Raw genomic sequence first — 18,036 nt, forward strand, 5'->3', positions numbered from 1 at the left:
GTAGTAAGGAGTGGGTTTTGCTCTGTTTATAGTCTAATAGTGGCTTGCCCTGTCAGTGTTGGTGGGGGTGGTCTTAGAGGTTCTTTGTTTGGGCTGTTTGACAGTTCCTTGATTGGGGTATTGTTAATCTTGGAGTTAATCTATGGCCATCTGAGGGCTGATTGCTGGTGAGGAGGTCTTTTTGTTTCCTTTTTGGCTTTGCTGTCTCTTTTGCATAGTTAACTACTTACAAACCCCACTCCTTATTAGCACTGATGATGTTACCTATTTTAGGTAATGAAACCTCTGCAAGAAAATAGGACCCCTCATTTCAACCCTGAGCTACAAATATTCTCCTTTACAGATAAATATGTCAACTGGCCAGTAAACACATCAGTTTTTAAAACTGCTTTTAATCATTGTTCCTTGTTAGACTTCAGCTCATTTTAGGCAACTGCATCCCTTCACAATTGCACTGTTGACTTGTACCATTGATGAGTGACACTTCGTGACATTTTATGAGCAAAGAAATGAAAGTTGTTCAATCATCTTTACTTGGGCAATTGATGCATTTTTCCCCTTTCTTCATTCTGGTCAACAGCACAGTCTTATATTTGTGGAACTGGAAACTAAAAATGGGAAAACTAAATGGTGCAAATTTAAATCTTGGGCTTGACGTTGGAACTAGATCCCACTTCCAATTTTTTAATCTAATGTTTGCTTTCTCTTTCCCACCTCTTCTTTCTAGCCAAGTAAGGGAGCGACTGAAGAACCAAGTTACAGAAATGAAAGCAAAAGTTCCTGGTTTCAGGCCGGGCCTTGCTATTCTGCAGGTAAGGGCTCTCTCTATATCAGCGATTCTCAACCTATGGGTCGCGACCCCATTTGGGGCCGATCGACCATTTCACGGGGGTCGCCAAGCAAGGCTGTCCGCCATTTTTTCCCCTTTTCCGGCGGGTGCCTTACCTCCCTTGAGCTGGGCCAGCTGGTGGTCGGCCTGCTCCGTCTCTGCCGCTTGCCAGCTACGCCTCGGCCGGCGCAGGGGGCAGAACCACGATGCGCGGCGCTCCCGGGCAGGGAAAGTCCTCGACTTATGACCAGTTGGATAGTCCTCAACTTACGACCGGTTGGGGGTCGCGGCATTAAAAAGGTTGAGAACCACTGCTCTATATATAGTCAAGCCAAGCATATTGTCCTGGTTCTGACAGATGAAACTCTTCAAAGAACTTCAAGGCATTGTTTACCTTAAAGAATCTTTATTTGAGTAGCATAGATGGTTGCATCTCTAACTGTTGTCAAAGCAAAAACATCCGATGTTAGCAGCGTTGACACATATACAGGTATTCTTTGACTTATGGGCACAGTTGGGAGTGGAACTTCTGCCCCTAAGTGAGGTGGTTAAGTGAGTCACGCCCAGTATTACAATTTTTATGTTGGAGTTGTTAAACAAATTACCAAGGTCATTAAGCAAACCATATGGTTGTTAAGTGAGTCTGGTTTCTCCCATTGACTTTGTTTGCCAAAATATGACTAGGAAAGTCACAAATGAGAATCAAGTGAACCCAGGACACTTTAACTATCATAAATACATGCCAGTGGCCAAGCACCTGAATTTTGATCATGTAACTGGAGACAGTGCAACAGTCATAACTGTGGGGACCAGACACTTTTCTCCATTGTAACTTGGTCACTAAATGAATAGTTTTAAGTCAAGGACTATCTTAATAGTTTTGGTGCACTGTTGTTTTATAGCACCTTAGAGCTATTTCATAGCCCTTTCAGTCAATAATAAATGAATCTTTCTTTGTACAGTGAAGGGTCTATATAACAGCAAATTGTTGACAACACAATTTAATATGTCTCTGAACTATGAAAACTTTATAGAGAATGGCAGCTGCATCCAGAGAGAGAATTTTTCTGGAAGTGTGCAAACTCTGAATTCAAAGGAGAAAACTTCAGAGCATGTAGGGATGCTCTTGTAGCATTTGACAGCAAGTCCTTAAAACTGCTGGGATTACACTGTAGCTAGAAAAACAGCTACATGGTTCCAGAAAAAGATGCATCTACTTTAAAAGTTTGCCAAGAGATGCTACATGAATCTCTCTGCATGTTCCAAAGTGCCTTTTCCCCCTTTGAATTCAATGTTCTGCACAACCTTAGTGCCACCTCTTGAATTTTAGATGCAGGTTAAAACAGGAGAAAGTATTTCATGATACCAAACATTTTATTTCTTTTATCTTGTATTTATGCTACTGGGATGTGTCTGTAAAGTCATAGTGAGCTCAGTTTGAGGAAGACATTGTCTTATACATTACTAACACCCTTGTAAAATTGCTTTTTAGCTTAAAAGTAAGATTAAATATGAATATATTCATATTTAGAGTGAAGGGTTTAAAGTCTGCCATATTCCAGTTAAGCACACTTAAAGAATTCCCTTGTAAGAAAGAACAAAATTTGTATCTTCTAAGGCAGATATAAGATCCCAGTTGAGCTAGTGCAGCAGTGAAAATATAATTGGTACAATGTGGCTTTGCTCAAAAAGACCATTAAATATTAAATCCGATTGAGAGAAAACTTTAGGCATAGGTGTAGTGGTTGAGGTGCTGGCCTAGAAATCAGGAGATTATGAGTTCTAGACCCACCTTAAGCATGAAGACAACTGGGTGACTTTGGGCCAGTCACTCTCTCACTCTCTCTCACACACACTCTCTCAGCCCAAACTACCTCACATGCTTGTGTTGTGGGCAAAATAGGAAGGAGTATTAGCTATGCTCACTGCCTTGTTATTTATAAAGGATTAAAGGTGGAATAAAAATTTAATAAATAGATAACTCAAATTTGCTTATGTGGAAAAGTTATCATTGTTATGAGATTAATGACACATGTTATTCATTACATTGTACTATATGCAAAATTGTTTTCCAGCTATCATTAAAGTAACAGATTAAGATGAAAAGGTACTTTGGAGCAATACAACATATTATTAGTGTCATTTTGTTCTGTTTTGGCAAAATCCAATTTTTTGGAAGAGTAAGCAATAATCTAGGATAAACAAATATATCCTAGAATTGTCCAAAATATTTTGAAGTCATGATCAGAACCCTTCAACTTTGAAATGCTTTCTGTATATTTAATCTTCAGTAGCATGGATGAAAGGCCTGTAACAGTGGTCCTCAACTTTTGAGGCTTGGTGGCCCAGTGGGGGGGGGGAGAGGGGAACTGTCCCGTGCAAGTCAAGCTGCACATGTGTGCGCCGGCCTGCTGCTCATGCAAGTTGAGCTGTGTGCATGTACCAGCCAGCTGGTCATGTAGCCCGGTTCTGAACAAGCCACGGCCCAGTAGTGAGCTGAGGCCCAGGGGTTGGGGATCCCTGGCCTATAAAATAATTTGATTTATTTCCCCCAAAGGTTGGTGACCGGGATGATTCAAATCTCTACATTAGCATGAAGCTGAAGGCTGCCGCTGAGGTAATTCTGCTTTTCCTAGCATTAGATTCAATGAAACATTTTGTTCCTATTTGTGAATTTGGCTTCAAGTAGAGAAATTGAGATACATAGTTTCCAACTGTAATTTGTAATTGTAACCATAACTTTTCTTATTAGGATTAATGGATAGTCAATTACAAAAGAGCAGTGGAAGATTATGTTTATATATGATTGCTGCTATATGTGCAAAAATGGAAAGATTGTGAAATACCCACAGTGGAGGGATGATTGGCGAAGATGACAGAAATGGCATCATTAACTTGTTTGATTATAGAAAGATCAACCACTACATTTATTAGTGACTGGAAACCTCTTATAGATTTTTTGCTGAAAAAAGGAGAAAAACTATGAGTTTGAAGATTAGAAAGGATAGTTTATGGAAAGAAGGAAATTGTATGTAAATTTAGATAGGTGGTAAAATATAAATTATAACCACTATCAAGGAGATTGGAAGCCATTTCTTTATAATCTCTCCTTTGTTTTTCTGTTTTCTCATTATTCACTATTTTTCTTTATTCTCATTATTTTCTCTTATGGCTTTTGCTTTATTAAAAATTTTAGATAGATGGATGGATGATAGATGATAGACAGATAGACAGATGATAGACAGACAGGCAGTCTGTAACCCAGGAAATAATGTTGGGTGCTCCTTCCATTCGAAAAGCAGCATGTGGAAACTGTTTGTGTAGTAGTAGAAACTCTGCAGTAGGGGTCTTCAAACTTGACCCTTTTATGATTTGTGGACTTCAACTCCCAAAATTCCTCAGCCAGCATGCCTGGCTAAGGAATTCTGGGAGTTGAAGTCCACAAGTCATAAAAGGCCAAGTTTGAAGACCCCTGCTCTGCAGGTTCTTTCCTTCTCTGGTGGAAAGAGTTGGTCTTTCAGCTGTGCAAAGTTAGGATAAGTAGCATATTATGGAGGACTTTTGTGGTAGCCAAGGATAATTTGCCAATTTGCACAAGGGCAATTGCTAATTGCTCTAAACAAGTGCTTAATTAAAGCTACTGTAAAGGAGTATACACACATATATAAAGGTATGTACATAATTTGTTTTTATTTCTGTTTCAAGGCCATAACTGAACACATGATTATTTCTTATTTTCCCACACTGTACTGCAATGACAGATGATGAAACTGTGCTTTGCAGTGTGACAAGAAAGTTGCCTGGTTGCTAGACAACCGAGGAATACATTTTCCTGCCTTTGCCCAATGAACATTTTAACCTCTTGCTATATACTTTTTTGAACTCTGTATGAGGAACATTATAAAGCTTGCAAAATGAGACTCTTTAACCTTCATCTGATCATGTCTCAGTTCATAAACTGTCATTTATTTGGCATTTTGTTTTCTCAGATCGGAATCAATGCTAATCACATCAAGCTGCCAAACACTGCTACAGAAGCTGAGGTAATCCAGTTCATTTTAAGACATGTATGCATCGGCTGTATGTTATCACATCAGCCTCACCTGGTAATGTGTCTTCTGTTGCCCCTTGGAAATCTGTATTGTTGAAACAATCTGAACCATTTGTTGAAATTATTGTTTCTTTCTAACATTAGCTACCGTCGATGTCTAAATTTAACATTTTTAATTTGGGAACTTCTTTAAAAAATTACCAGGCAGAAACCGTGGCTAAAAATAGCATGTCATGTCAAATCATGGTTTCCTATTTATGTACTCTTGAATAAAACATGGTTGGTTATGTGAACACATTGAACTCAGTCATAAACCTTGTGTACGCTGCTTCATTTTAAAATGATTCAGTTAATTAAAAATAATAAATGAAAAGTATACAATACCAACCCCAATAACCTCTAATAGATTCCAGAATCATCATTAGGTGGATGGTTACAATCCTGGCTATTGTTCAGAAGTATGCTCACTTTTTTAGGGAAAAGAAAAAAAAAGCAAAGATAAGCTAAAATGATAAAGAGTACTTAATAGCCCAGAGCTGGTGGCAAGGAATAACTCATTTATAATCTCATAAATGATTCTGTTCTCCATAACAACCATATTTCAAGAGATTCCAAATGTGAGCCAGGCAGGTTGGGATCAGTACCATGAACTGTGAAATGTTTACAAACCATAGCTGGGTTGACATAACCTACTAGGTTGCTGTTTGACTTTGGTTTAGTGCAGGCACATCCAACCCATGGCTCACAGCCTGCATGCGATCCTGGACAGGTAGTAGTCTCGCCCCACAAAATCATAAATGTTTAATATTGTGTGATTTATATACATTAAATATATTATATATTTTATAAGAGGCCCAAGACAATTCCTCTTCGTTTAATGCAGCCCAGGCAAGCCAAAAGTTTGGACACTCATAGTTTAGCAGGTTATATGAATAGCCCTAACACTGTATTTGGATCCATTCATAATTATGAGGTAATATTGAGAATAATTGTGGTTTGTTGGGGCTGAGAACTGTTCCTGTGCCCCCAACACTATCACTCATACTTGATACCTCTTGCCAGCAAGAACGGCTGAAAAAAATCAGGAAGTCTTCTGTGGTTTGTTTAGCATTACCTCTCAACTGGCTTCTCCCTTCTGTTCACCATTCCTATAAACATGCAGGTGCTCAAATGCATTAACAATTTGAATGAAGACCCTGCCATCCATGGGTTTATAGTGCAATTGCCTCTGGATTCAAACAAGCCCATCAACACAGAGACAATAACCAATGCTGTGGCACCTGAGAAAGACGTCGATGGGTATGATATGCATGTTAATTTATTTGGGGATAACATTCTTTTGTTGGGAGTTATAGTCCCAAAACATCTGGAGGGCCAGTTGAGGAAGGATTACACTAAAGCAGTGTTTTTCAATCTTGGCAGCTTTAAAATGTGTGGATTTGAACATCAAATGCCAGCTAGGAAATTCTGGGAGCTGAAGTCCACACATCTTAAAGTTGTCAAGTCTGGAAAACATTATAATAAAGAAAAGCAAAATAATTTTCTGGCTGCTTTTAAAAGTGTCCAGTCGCTAGTATATATGTTAGGTTTCCACTTTGCTTTTATTCTCACAGGAAGAAAACTTCACTAGTATAAGTAAACATTCAGGCAGAAGATAGTCAAAAGTTTAGCTTTAATAACTTCTGTTTGCCGTTGCTTTCTTCCTTCGGCTGAGAGAGAAAGATTGGCCCAATATTACACAGCTGGCTTTGTGCCTAAGGTGTGACTAGTAATCTCTGTCTCCTAGTTTTTAGCCTAGAACCTTAACCACTACAGCAAACTGACTGTTATTAAATTGTAAGGGAGATAATTAAAAAATTCACCATATTTTGTTATGAACATATGTTTCCACAAGAGCACAAAAAGGTGCATTAAAGTAAGTTAGACCATCAGTCTTTCTAATTCAGTGATATCACTATTTAATACGCCACAAGGTTTCTTGTAGTTCCTCCCCTACAAAAATTTAGAGGGGAAGGAAAAAAATTCAGAGCCATCTACAAAGGTTTAGATGGGAAGATAAAGTGTCAGGGACTGCTAATTCAGCTGTTTCGCTTTTTACTTTTTAGCTTGAGCAGTATTAATGCAGGGAAGCTGTCACGGGGTGACCTCAGCAACTGCTTCATTCCTTGCACACCCAAAGGATGCATGGAACTTATCCGGCAAACAGGTGAGCAAGAAAAGGATAGGTCTTGCTTCACAAGAGCCAGGGGTACACTTTAGGTACTATGAGTGATTATGGGGAAGCTGGAAAAGGAATGAAAGAAAACACAGACATAAACACTTGAGTGGACAAGTCAGTTGATGTCTTATCTTAAATGGCAACTTAGCCCAAGTGAAGAGAATTATTCCCTCTTTGAGGGGGATAGGCAGTTCAGAAATGTGAAAATTAAATAAAACGTTGGAAGAAATATGTGAAAACATTCAAAGACACTCTGCCTTAATTAATTTGTATAAAAAGAGCTAGAAAACCTCTATTGCAATTTTCAAGATTCTGTATTTACCCCAGACTAGCATCAAAGAGACCTTACTGAAATCTCTATAGTTCTTGTTTCTTTGATCTTGCCCAACTGCATGGAGCTGAACATATACATGCCTCAATAAAAGCATAATTTGGGGGCTTTGGAGGTGCTTTTTTGTAAGCCAGAGATGGACCGTAGACTGAACAGAGCAGCACAGCTTTTGTGATGTGAATGTGAATTCTGGATTCTGCATTTCAGGTGTTCAAGTAGCAGGCAAAAAAGCAGTAGTGATTGGGCGCAGTAAGATCGTTGGGGCTCCAATGCATGACCTGCTGCTTTGGAACCATGCAACTGTGACCACTTGCCATTCCAAGACTGCATCGCTGGCTGACGAAGTAAGGCAGGAAAACTGCAGCTGTAATGATTCTGCGATTAGCCTATGCAAAGAGTGTTTTTGCCAGGGAATGCATCAATCTTCTCTCCCCAACAGGTTTTTTTCCCCACATGGTTATAGTTCAGCAAATATGCGTAATAGGATAGGTGATCATAGGAAGTAGATTTAATCCCACAGTAAAGTATATGTCTGAATATAGAAAATCCTAGGAAAATCTGTAAATTCCTCTTGGAAAGAATACTGGGAAGTAGCAGACCTCACTTTGCAATATTGGAATGCTTCTTTAGGGCCATGTTCAAGAAGGTACTTGACCCAAATTAATACTTTATATTTGGATAGTGACTTTGTGGCTCAACTTAGAAACAGGAAGAGTCTGCGAAAAACAAATATAACCATGTTTGTTGGTCTTTGCAGATTCCCAAGGAGCCAGTTTTATATGAACAATTGTTAAGCTCTCTAGTCAAAGAACTACAGAATTTGGGGGGGGGGGAACCATGTATAGTCATAGAATGTGTCATATGCTATGTCTAAGTATCTGCTAATGGTTTAATTTAGAATGGTACCATTTCATAACTGGATATGAGGAGTTGAAAAATAAACCTTCTGTCATGGTTCCTTATTTATGGAAAGTTAGCCTGTCAAAAACAATATTCAAGGGTTCTACCTGGTATGCTATAATTTTTTAGACAGGAAGGGAATGCACTTTGTTGATTTACATATGTGTTCTAAAAGATGAACTCTTGCTGATAGGCAGAATATCTGATAATTGCAAAATGTTGGGAAAATTATTTCTGAGAAGGGGGCCACATGCTGCTCAGTACAAACATATATATATATTCCTATTTTAATTAACCAAAAGGACATATTCATATTTTAGGACTTTGTTAAATAGATAAATCACTTTAAAGTGGGGGAGGCATAGCAGGAAAGAAAGAAACCAAATTTAATGGCCAAGTTTCTTTATGGAACTAGGTTAATACAAATTGTGCTTGCAGGTCAGTAAAGCAGATATCTTGGTGGTTGCAGCTGGCAAAGCTGAGATGGTAAAAGGTGAATGGATAAAACCAGGTTCAGTAGTGATCGACTGTGGAATCAATCACATTCCAGGTAATGTTGAAAAATGACTTTGAAAAACTGTTAATAAACATATGTTAATTAGCATAGAAGTGTATGTGAATCTAGGTGGAAGAAAAATTCAGTAGTGGTTCAGTCAGCCAATTAAAGATCTTAATTTGGAAGTAGATCCCACTGTCTTAAGTCTTTTGGAGGGATGGAGAGATTAGGGATTAAAAAATGAAGAGGAAATAAAATTATGCTATAGAAAATTGAAGACAGTGATGTTTAATATATAGCCTTTTGATTCTTACAGGTGGAGATTGCTATATTGGCAGTTCGTCCTAATAATTTCCCTGCAGTGTTCAATTTGTTGTTTCCCAGTCAAATATAGAAATACTAGGTCAGGCATAGCAATGGTGTGCCTTCCAGACTTTGGAAGTATTCTGAACTCCAGATGGATCAGATTTTATGTAAGAAGTAATCAGAAATATCCAAAAGCTACCAGGTTGCCAGACCCTCTATCTCTGTGGCTACATAAAGCATTTTACATACAGAATATAATCCCTAAAGGAATTCCAACATCAGTGTAGTAGTAACAATACAAGCAACGAAGGCAGCTTCATGGCACCCTTCTTCTAAATAACAGTTATTTAAAAAGATGAAAACTGCAGCCCAGCTCTTCCAGAAGAGTACCTGTCTGTCTGTCTGTCCATCTGTCTTCTGATAGCTCAAAGTGTGTGTGTGTGTGTGTAGATGGAGATAGATAGACAGACAGACATGGAGGAAACTGAGGGAAGGGCAATGCTAGGAATGAATGTATATTAATCTTTTCTGTATCATCACATAATGGAATCCAAGGAAGAACAAACAGCCTCCTGTATTGTTTCTATTTGTGATTTTTATACCCTGCCCTTTCTCCAAGGAACTCTGCAGCTATATTCACAAATGGTTTGTTGAAAAATTCAGATTTGGCTAAGCTTAGACAATGCACTAAACAAGCCATATATCATGGTTCACAGTAGTAAGCCAAAACCAAACAAACCATGAATAACTTTTAGCCTAGGACTTGTTCAGTTGGATAGACGGCCTCGCTAGGATTTTGGATGAAACCATTACTTCCTTACTGAGAAATTAATTAACAAACCAGAGATTGGTTGCATAAGGTTCCTCTTTAGTAAAGTGGGGCTTCTCTACCCATCTGCTCTCCAGTTTAAGAAACTAAGAGGGTTAGTCACACCTGTCAAACAGTTGCTATCCTCCTACTTGCTGCACTTCAAGAAAGGTTGATTTTATAAGTGATCTATCGTTAATTGCACTTAACTAATCAAAGGGTTAAATAAAGATGCTCATTTTCTTCGTGTTTCTTGGCAATTGTGGCTCACTTCATCGTCTGTTTTTGAAGATTTTAAAAAAGCACATAAGGTACAACACTAGGTAGCTGAGTCATTTCTCAAGAACACCCCAGTTGGCTCATTCCCACATGGAGGGAGGGGAGAGATGTTGAATTTGAGCTTGCAGTAAGCTAAGGCTCATGGGCCACACATGTGTCTCTGTGATGATACACAGCCTGATAATAAAAACATCTGTAAAAAGAAAGTGCTCAGGGAACATCAGGAACTCAGCAAGCCAAAATGTTTTACCCATTTTTGAGGAGGATGTGAGTTTTAGTCAGTCTTTCTCAAATTTGGCAGCTTTAAGATGTGTAGATTTTTTTTTTTTTAAAAAAAGTGCACATTGGTTCCTCAGACCATCTTCAAGCCCCAGAATGAATGAAGATGTAGGCCAGGGGTAGTCAACCTTGGCTCTTTTATGACTCGTGGACTTCAACTCCCAGAATTCCTGAGCCAGCTGTGCTGGCTCAGGAATTCTGGGAGTTGAAGTCCACGAGTCATAAAAGAGCCAAGGTTGACTACCCCTGATGTAGGCTCTCTTCACTCCCTGGGGCACAAAGCATTTACCTGAGGTCTACTTCAGACTTCCTAAGGACAGTTTGCTGTACCTTTCGGCCCTCAACGTTCTGGCAATAACTTGATGCCAAAGGAAAGTGTTTTGATGGGAGTGATGCTGACAGGCAGAATGTGGCAAGCAGCTAGCAACCTGGTTATGAGAAAATTGAGGCTCCCATTAAATCCTGCCATTAGTTTGATAACTGCTGCTATGGAGACCCAGGCTACTTTTGTGAAGCTTCAAGAGGCAGCTATAATTATTTACAGCCTTTTGTTCGATGGCTTATTGAGGTAGCCATATAAGAGAACCCCATGCCAGGATTAAAACCATAATTAAAAACAGTAGAAAAGGTGCTTTGGGATGAAGTCGTTTACATAGATCTGGAATGAAATTATGATAATATTAAAATCTATTTATTGAACAGTCAGTATGCATTTGTGTCTTCTTCTTTTTTTAAGAGTAACATGCTTTAGTTTTCTGCTAACTAGCTTCTAAGAAAGAAGAAAACCGCCTCCAACATTTTAATTTGCCTGGCCATTAGAGACTTGTTTCTAATTTTTATTCTTTTTCTTTCCTTAAATGAAATCCAAGAATCCTGTGGAATCCAGGATGATGATGATGATGATGATGATGATGATGATGATGATAATAATAATAATAATAATAATAATAATAATAATAATAATAATAATAATTGGAAGGGACCTTGGAGGTCATCGAGTCCGACCCCCTGCTCAGGCAGGAACCCTACACCATTTCAGACAAACGGCTGTCCAGTCTCTTCTTAAAAACTTCCAGTGTTGGAGCATTCACAGCTTCTGGAGGAAGGTTGTTCCATTGGTTAATTGTTCTAACTGTCAGGAAGTTTCTCCTTAATTCTAGGTTGCTTCTCTCCTTGATTAGTTTCCACCCATTGCTTCTTGTCCTGCCTTCAGGCGCTTTGGAAAATAGCTTGACTCCCTCTTCTTTGTGGCAACCCCTGAGATATTAGAGCACTGCTATCATGTCACCCCAGTCCTTCTCTTCATTAAACTAGACATACCCAATTCCAGCAACCGTTCCTTATATGTTTTAGCCTCCAGTCCCCTAATCATCTTTGTTGCTCTTCTCTCTACTCTTTCTAGAGTCTCAACATCTTTTTTACATCGTGGTGACCAAAACTGGATGCAGTATTCCAAGCGTGGCCTTACTAAACATACATTTCATTATATGTTTTTGTAACGTGCAGTAAAGAAATGTTGCTCCCTGCTGTGCAATATTTTTTTGTAGGATCCAATCTGGGTTGGGACCAAAGATTTAGTCTTCTGAGCTTTCGGACTCATCTGGAGCCCATCCTTTTCTCTACTGGAATGGGCTCCAGGACGAGTCCAAAAGCTCGGAAGACTAAACCTCTGGTCCCAGTGACTAACCCAGATTGGATCCTGCAACGTATTCTGGGACACGTATTTCTATTTTTTTTCTATTCTCACCTTTGTTCTTGAGCAACTGATGGAGCAAGTAAAGTGTCAAGAGTATTTCTTTCCAGCTTAGTGCAATAACAAAACAGCTAATCCTCCAAGCAGCTGCCCCCAGTTGCCTGAAGCAGTAAAGATGTTTTTAATAAATGCAAAAGTTACTTTCTATACTGTATTGCCAAAACTAAAAAGTTCCTTTTGAAAACCTGATGAAAAAGTGCCTTTAGTAAATGTGCTGAAATCTTGAGTTAAACATTATTTTGAAATGCCAATTCCACCATATTGGAGCAGGATTATTGTTCCTCTCCTGTGGTGGCACAGTGGTTAGAATGCAGTACTGCAAGCCACTTCTGCTGACTGCCGGCTGCCAGCAGTTCAGCAGTTCGAGTCTCAGTGACTCAAGGTATCCTCAGCCTTCCATCCTTCCGAGGTCGGTAAAATGAAGGACCCAGATTGTTGGGGACAATAGGCTGACTCTGTAAACTGCTTAGAGAGGGTTCTAAAAGCACCGTGAAGTGATATATATAAGTCTAAATGCTATTGTTATCTTCCTTCCTTCACTAATCTGGAAACTTAGTTTTCTGGCAGATACCTAAGTATCACCATTTGCAATTGTGAGACATGCATGACATTGCGAGCAAATCATGCTTCTTGAAGAAAGCTATTGTTTTCCAGAATTCTTCTGCCCTCAAGCCTGGATCAGTCATGTTTATTCACAAGCATGCTAACAAAGCAGTTTTTAAACAAATTTCAAAGAGGAGAACTAGCTGAGAATGTGTTAACTCAGCAATGCCAAGACCAATATTGGTGTACATGAATATTTTGTCACTGCGAGCTAACCTGGAGCTTTATTTTCTGTTGCCTCTCATAGGATTGATATGTTTTGAGAGTATTGTTTTTCCTCCAGTGTGTTCTTATCTCTCCTTCACAGATAACACAAAGGCCAGTGGGAAAAGAGTTGTTGGAGATGTTGCTTATGCTTCAGCAAAGGAGAGAGCAGCCTATATCACCCCTGTGCCCGGTGGGGTTGGACCAATGACAGTTGCAATGCTGATGCAGGTGAGTACCTCACTTTGGGGAAGAGCCTTTTTTTTACTTTCCGCTGAGTTTCTGTGTAGTACAGATGCCTAGCAGTGCTCTCCGTTTTATCCCATACAGCTTTAAATCCTCTAGTTTTCCCAGAATATCTTTAGATCATGGCCAATCTGTCTCATAAGATTCTACATGCAGTATAATTAGGGATAATAATAATCCTCCATTAACTTGACATGGTTGGGGAGGGCTTGCATACTCCAAGGAGGATGAGAGCTTTGCCAGAGTTTTGGCTATACTGCACAAGTCTCAGAGGAGCTAGATGAAGAGTATCTCTCCCATAAATGATATGGTGAGACACAATTTATAAAAACCTTTTTTGGATGGGTCGTCACCCAGGTCAAGAAGGACCATAGTAGGTGTTGGACTTTCTGGACATCTGGTGATAAATAGGCAATAGGACTCAGTGCCAGCAGCTGAAGGACTACTGGAAGAAAAGTTGTTACCCATTGCAAAATGCAAACACTGAAAACAAAGAAATAATGATCTGCTATTACAAAGCAAATCCAGTGAGAAAAGGGTATTTGAAAAGAGTGCACCAGCTCTGGAAAGGACAACATTCAGAATCAGAAATAAACAAACCAATTAATGTACAGCACTGCTGCAGTTATAATTGAATACCTTGGATGTAAAATTAACAAACAAGAAAAAAAGCCAAATGGGGCATCACCAAAATGATGATCAGGCTGGAAAATAAGACAACATGCTAAAGATCAGATGCAAGCAAGCTAGAATGGATGGAAGAAAAGTTAAAAAACACGAAGACTAAATAATACCTGATCAAGCAATATCACCTAGAAAGAAGGAAAATTATGGTTCATTGCACAATCAGCCAGATGTTCAGGCTGGATTTTGCATTTTTGTCTCCCTATTAAGTCTCTCCCAGGGACCTGGGATAGGCAGATATGGTTGTTTGTGATGTTAAAGGTATCATCTCAGGATGTAAGCTGTTCAAGTAAAGCTGCCTTTTGCAATTGACTGATTGTGATTTTGCCAATGGTGATGGTGTTTAAGTGGAGAACCTGTATGGAAAAACACATCTGAAATAGAATTGCTGCTCAACACTTTTCACGTATACAGCCAAGATAATTTTGGAAAATTGAAAGAGAAGGAAGACCAGCTTGTATGTAGCTTGATTGATTACAATAAAGCATTCAGTTTTATGCCACATGATTGGATAAAGCACCTGATGCCTGGCTTGTGATAATGACATCACAGTAAGCTGCAGCTTTCTGACATTCTGACATTCTCTGCTGGCTTCCACAATCAAAATCAATGGGGAAGCTAAAAATTGTTCCCACTTTTGCCTTCCCCCCCCCTCTTCTGTGCTTTTGTTGCAACAATTGAAAAAAATACTCTCTATTTTATGCTTTTCTTAAACAATAATTAAAGGCATTTCAATAAAGTTTTAATAATTATTATTACTCCTCTTTTTCTTCCCAGGTTATAAGCAAAATGCAGAATATTTTCTCTGCTCGTTTTATTTACAAGCCATCTTTTGAATATGTTTGGTTTTTTGGGTGTGTTTGACTGACCTAAAGTTACTCAGGGAGTTTTGAGACTGAATAAGAATTTGAATCCAGAGGTTCAATGCAATAATAATATTAAAAGAAAATAGAAACAGTGAATAATCTAACCAATTGTACCTCGGATAAACAATAAAAAGCACTTATATTAAACTGGTGCCTTCCAGAGTTATTTATTTTTCAAATATAAAACATATACTAACCTGCTATAATGCCCACCTATCACAGGGCACCAGCAGTCTTCTTAAAAGTTGCCACTGTAACACATCTGGAGGGCACCAGCTACGAAAGTTTGGGTTAAATTGAGAAAAAAAGGCAACAAGGCCACTTTGCAATGTATATCACAGCAAATTAAAGCCCTGGACAAGAAACATGGATAGAATCTTGATGTGTATTAAAGTGTTTAGGAAGTTATGTACAAGGAGGTTTCTGAAGAGTAAATATAAATTGTACACCAAAAATGCAAATGAGGTACACTTATATTTATCTAATTCTGTCTTTAAAGGATATAGAGCTGTTTCCTGCCCTTTGCAGATTATATTGTGTAACCTAAATTTTCTAAGCAAGGCAAAACAGATAGAGTATTAGTTACAGTAATTGACTTTTATTTTCTTTTTTAAAACACCAATTCAGAGTACAGTAGAAAGTGCTCAACGTTTTCTTGAGAAGTACCAACCTGGCAAGTGGAATATCCATTATAGCCTGCTCACTCCTGTAACTCCTGTTCCAAGGTAAGAAAGAAGTAATAAAAATTAGTCTAGAAAGGGAATGAATGGAAGCCTGTATTTGTGACTTGCTGTGTCCCAGTGAGACAGAGAGCAGGAGAAAACTTTTTTTATAGCCTCTATTGGAGTTTCTGCTGGTATAAAGAAAATGGACAGCAGGGAAAGTAAAAGCAATAGCACATTCAAGTGGACTTGTAATAGTGTTTTACAACATGGAATGTTTCTTTTCATATCATGCCTTTCTTATGCCTCCTTCAAAGCACTCTATTCTGTGCCTATTTTCTTATCTCTTAGCCAACAAACTCTCAAACACTGGAAAGTTCTAGGAATGTCAGCTCTCTTTGGGTTTTGGTTCTGGGTTTTGTATGTGGCCTCATGTTTTTCCTAAATGCATTTTTGTACTTCAGTTGCCACTGCTGTTTATATGGCTATTGAGATTTGGAAGATGAGTAGTTGTGGATTGCAGGACTGCGGAAAGTAGGAGTAGTTGTGGACTGCAGAAAGCTGGACTTATTTGTTGAAATGTGTAGGAAAGCAAGCATATCCAGGAGAAGGATTTTGGCCCATCCTTCTTCCTGCTATATTAGTTGCCAAGCTTTGGGAAAGTTTTCACATAGAAGAGCATTCAGAGAGCCTGCCCTTTCCAGGTCCCAAGAGAAAGGCCACACTTAGGTGTGAGTTGTATATTACTAATATTTAATAAGAGATTAGAAATGCTGTCTTCTCCTTTCTCAATATAACTGTTGTTTTTCAGCGACATCGAAGTTTCACGGTCATGTACTCCTAAGCCCATTGATGAGCTGGCCAGAGAAATTGGCCTGATTTCAGATGAAGTAGAGTTGTATGGTCAATGCAAAGCCAAAATCTCACTGTCAACACTGAAACGACTCAAAGATCAACCAGATGGAAAATACATTGTAGTAACAGGGTAAGTTGCCTTAAGTTGTTTCTGCACCCTGGTAAGCTAGCAAGGTTTTTGGGGTTTTTTTTTGTTTCAATCGACTTTGGGAAAGAATAGCAGCTCCCCATGAAAAGTCTGTAAAAGCATTTACAGTCATTTAAAGTATTTAGAAAAATGTCTGAAAAGGCTAACATAGTTTTAAAATACACCAAAGCATAGCACTGGTGTATTCCAAGGGTGAAACTGGGCCCCTAGGAGACAAATATAAAAATTATCAATTTGTCAACCCCACAATACAATCTGAAGATAAATCAATGGAAGTTTTCCCAAAATGTTGAGAAGGAGCCAGGAGAATCCCCATTCATAATTATACCATTACAGAAAATGTCCTGTCCCTTTAAACTAAGCGTGTACAAAAAAGCCTTTTAGTGGCCAAGTTGCTCTCCCTGAATATATTGCTACATATTGTAATGAGATGATCTGGGCTTTTATCTGTTTTTTAGAAGTGTTCTTATTCTTATTCTTTTTTCTAGCATAACTCCCACACCACTGGGGGAAGGGAAGAGTACTACAACCGTAGGGCTGGTTCAAGCTTTGGGTGCGCACCTTGGTCAGAATGCCTTTGCATGTGTTCGTCAACCTTCTCAAGGGCCGACTTTTGGAATTAAAGGTACCTTTACATGTACATTTCATTACCAGAAGCAAAGCTGTAGCTTGCCAGTTGTACACAGTTGATCCAAATTCAGTCCAAGCCATCTCATCTGAAGCAACTAGCATTTGATAAGAAAACCTTGACCTGTGTTTCTGGATAGTCATTGCAATATGGCATTGTGCTATGAGGTTAATTGGTAGGATGAAGAAAGATCAAGTTGTTGTCCTACTCAGAAGCAAACAGGAAACGTATTCAACCTAGTCTCTCTGATATCGTGTGTTGCTACAGATCAGTAGATTTGGTTTGTTTACTCCCCTCCCCTCCCCAAGGAAACATTTGTCCTAATAATCTCTAGTCTTTAGTAAACTCCAAGCAAAAAGTTTGCTTACTTTTATTTTGCTGGTTGTATAAACTTTGGCAGGCTCAAAGAGAAATATTGATAATCCTTATTTAATGACTGCATCTTTTAGCAACCATTCAATTACAATGCTGATAGAAAAAAATAACCTTACAACTTTTAAGACCTTCACAGGTCTGTAAAGCAAAGGAAAGCTGAAGGAAGATCATAGGCGCAGTCACAGTTTCACTTAATGACCACTTAACAGTAACTTAACCAAGTTACTAGTCCCAATTGTGATTGCTAAATGAGGACTATCTGTAAAAAGTTGGCTAGAATGCACAAGTAGAGGATACCAGCAGAAACATCTGTAGAATTTTCACCATCATGATAATACCCTAATAATAATAATAATAATAATAATAATAATAATAATAATAATAATAATAATAATAATAATAATAATAATGGGGTTGGAAGGTACCTTGGAGGTCATCTAGTCCAACCCCCTGCTCAGGCAGGAAACCCTATCCCATTTCAGACAAATGGTTGTCCGGTCTCTTCTTAAAAACTT

At 38.7% G+C, this 18,036-nt stretch overlaps 1 protein-coding gene across 1 annotated transcript in view; it reads left to right on the forward strand.

The window, feature by feature from the left end:
* MTHFD1 (methylenetetrahydrofolate dehydrogenase, cyclohydrolase and formyltetrahydrofolate synthetase 1) overlaps positions 1-18,036 on the forward strand; it is a 60,712-nt gene that overhangs the window by 8,990 nt on the left and 33,686 nt on the right. Inside the window, exons 2-12 of the mRNA XM_015813325.1 lie at positions 728-812; positions 3,387-3,446; positions 4,819-4,872; positions 6,043-6,179; positions 6,986-7,086; positions 7,637-7,773; positions 8,768-8,879; positions 13,161-13,288; positions 15,481-15,578; positions 16,327-16,500; positions 17,007-17,143. Coding sequence (XP_015668811.1) covers positions 728-812; positions 3,387-3,446; positions 4,819-4,872; positions 6,043-6,179; positions 6,986-7,086; positions 7,637-7,773; positions 8,768-8,879; positions 13,161-13,288; positions 15,481-15,578; positions 16,327-16,500; positions 17,007-17,143 — 1,223 coding nt within the window. The remainder of the gene's footprint in view (positions 1-727; positions 813-3,386; positions 3,447-4,818; positions 4,873-6,042; positions 6,180-6,985; positions 7,087-7,636; positions 7,774-8,767; positions 8,880-13,160; positions 13,289-15,480; positions 15,579-16,326; positions 16,501-17,006; positions 17,144-18,036) is intronic.

This window comes from Protobothrops mucrosquamatus, unplaced genomic scaffold (genome assembly GCF_001527695.2).
Source record: "Protobothrops mucrosquamatus isolate PMUCROS unplaced genomic scaffold, P.Mucros_1.0 scaffold153, whole genome shotgun sequence".
Classification (NCBI taxonomy): Eukaryota; Metazoa; Chordata; class Lepidosauria; order Squamata; family Viperidae; genus Protobothrops; species Protobothrops mucrosquamatus.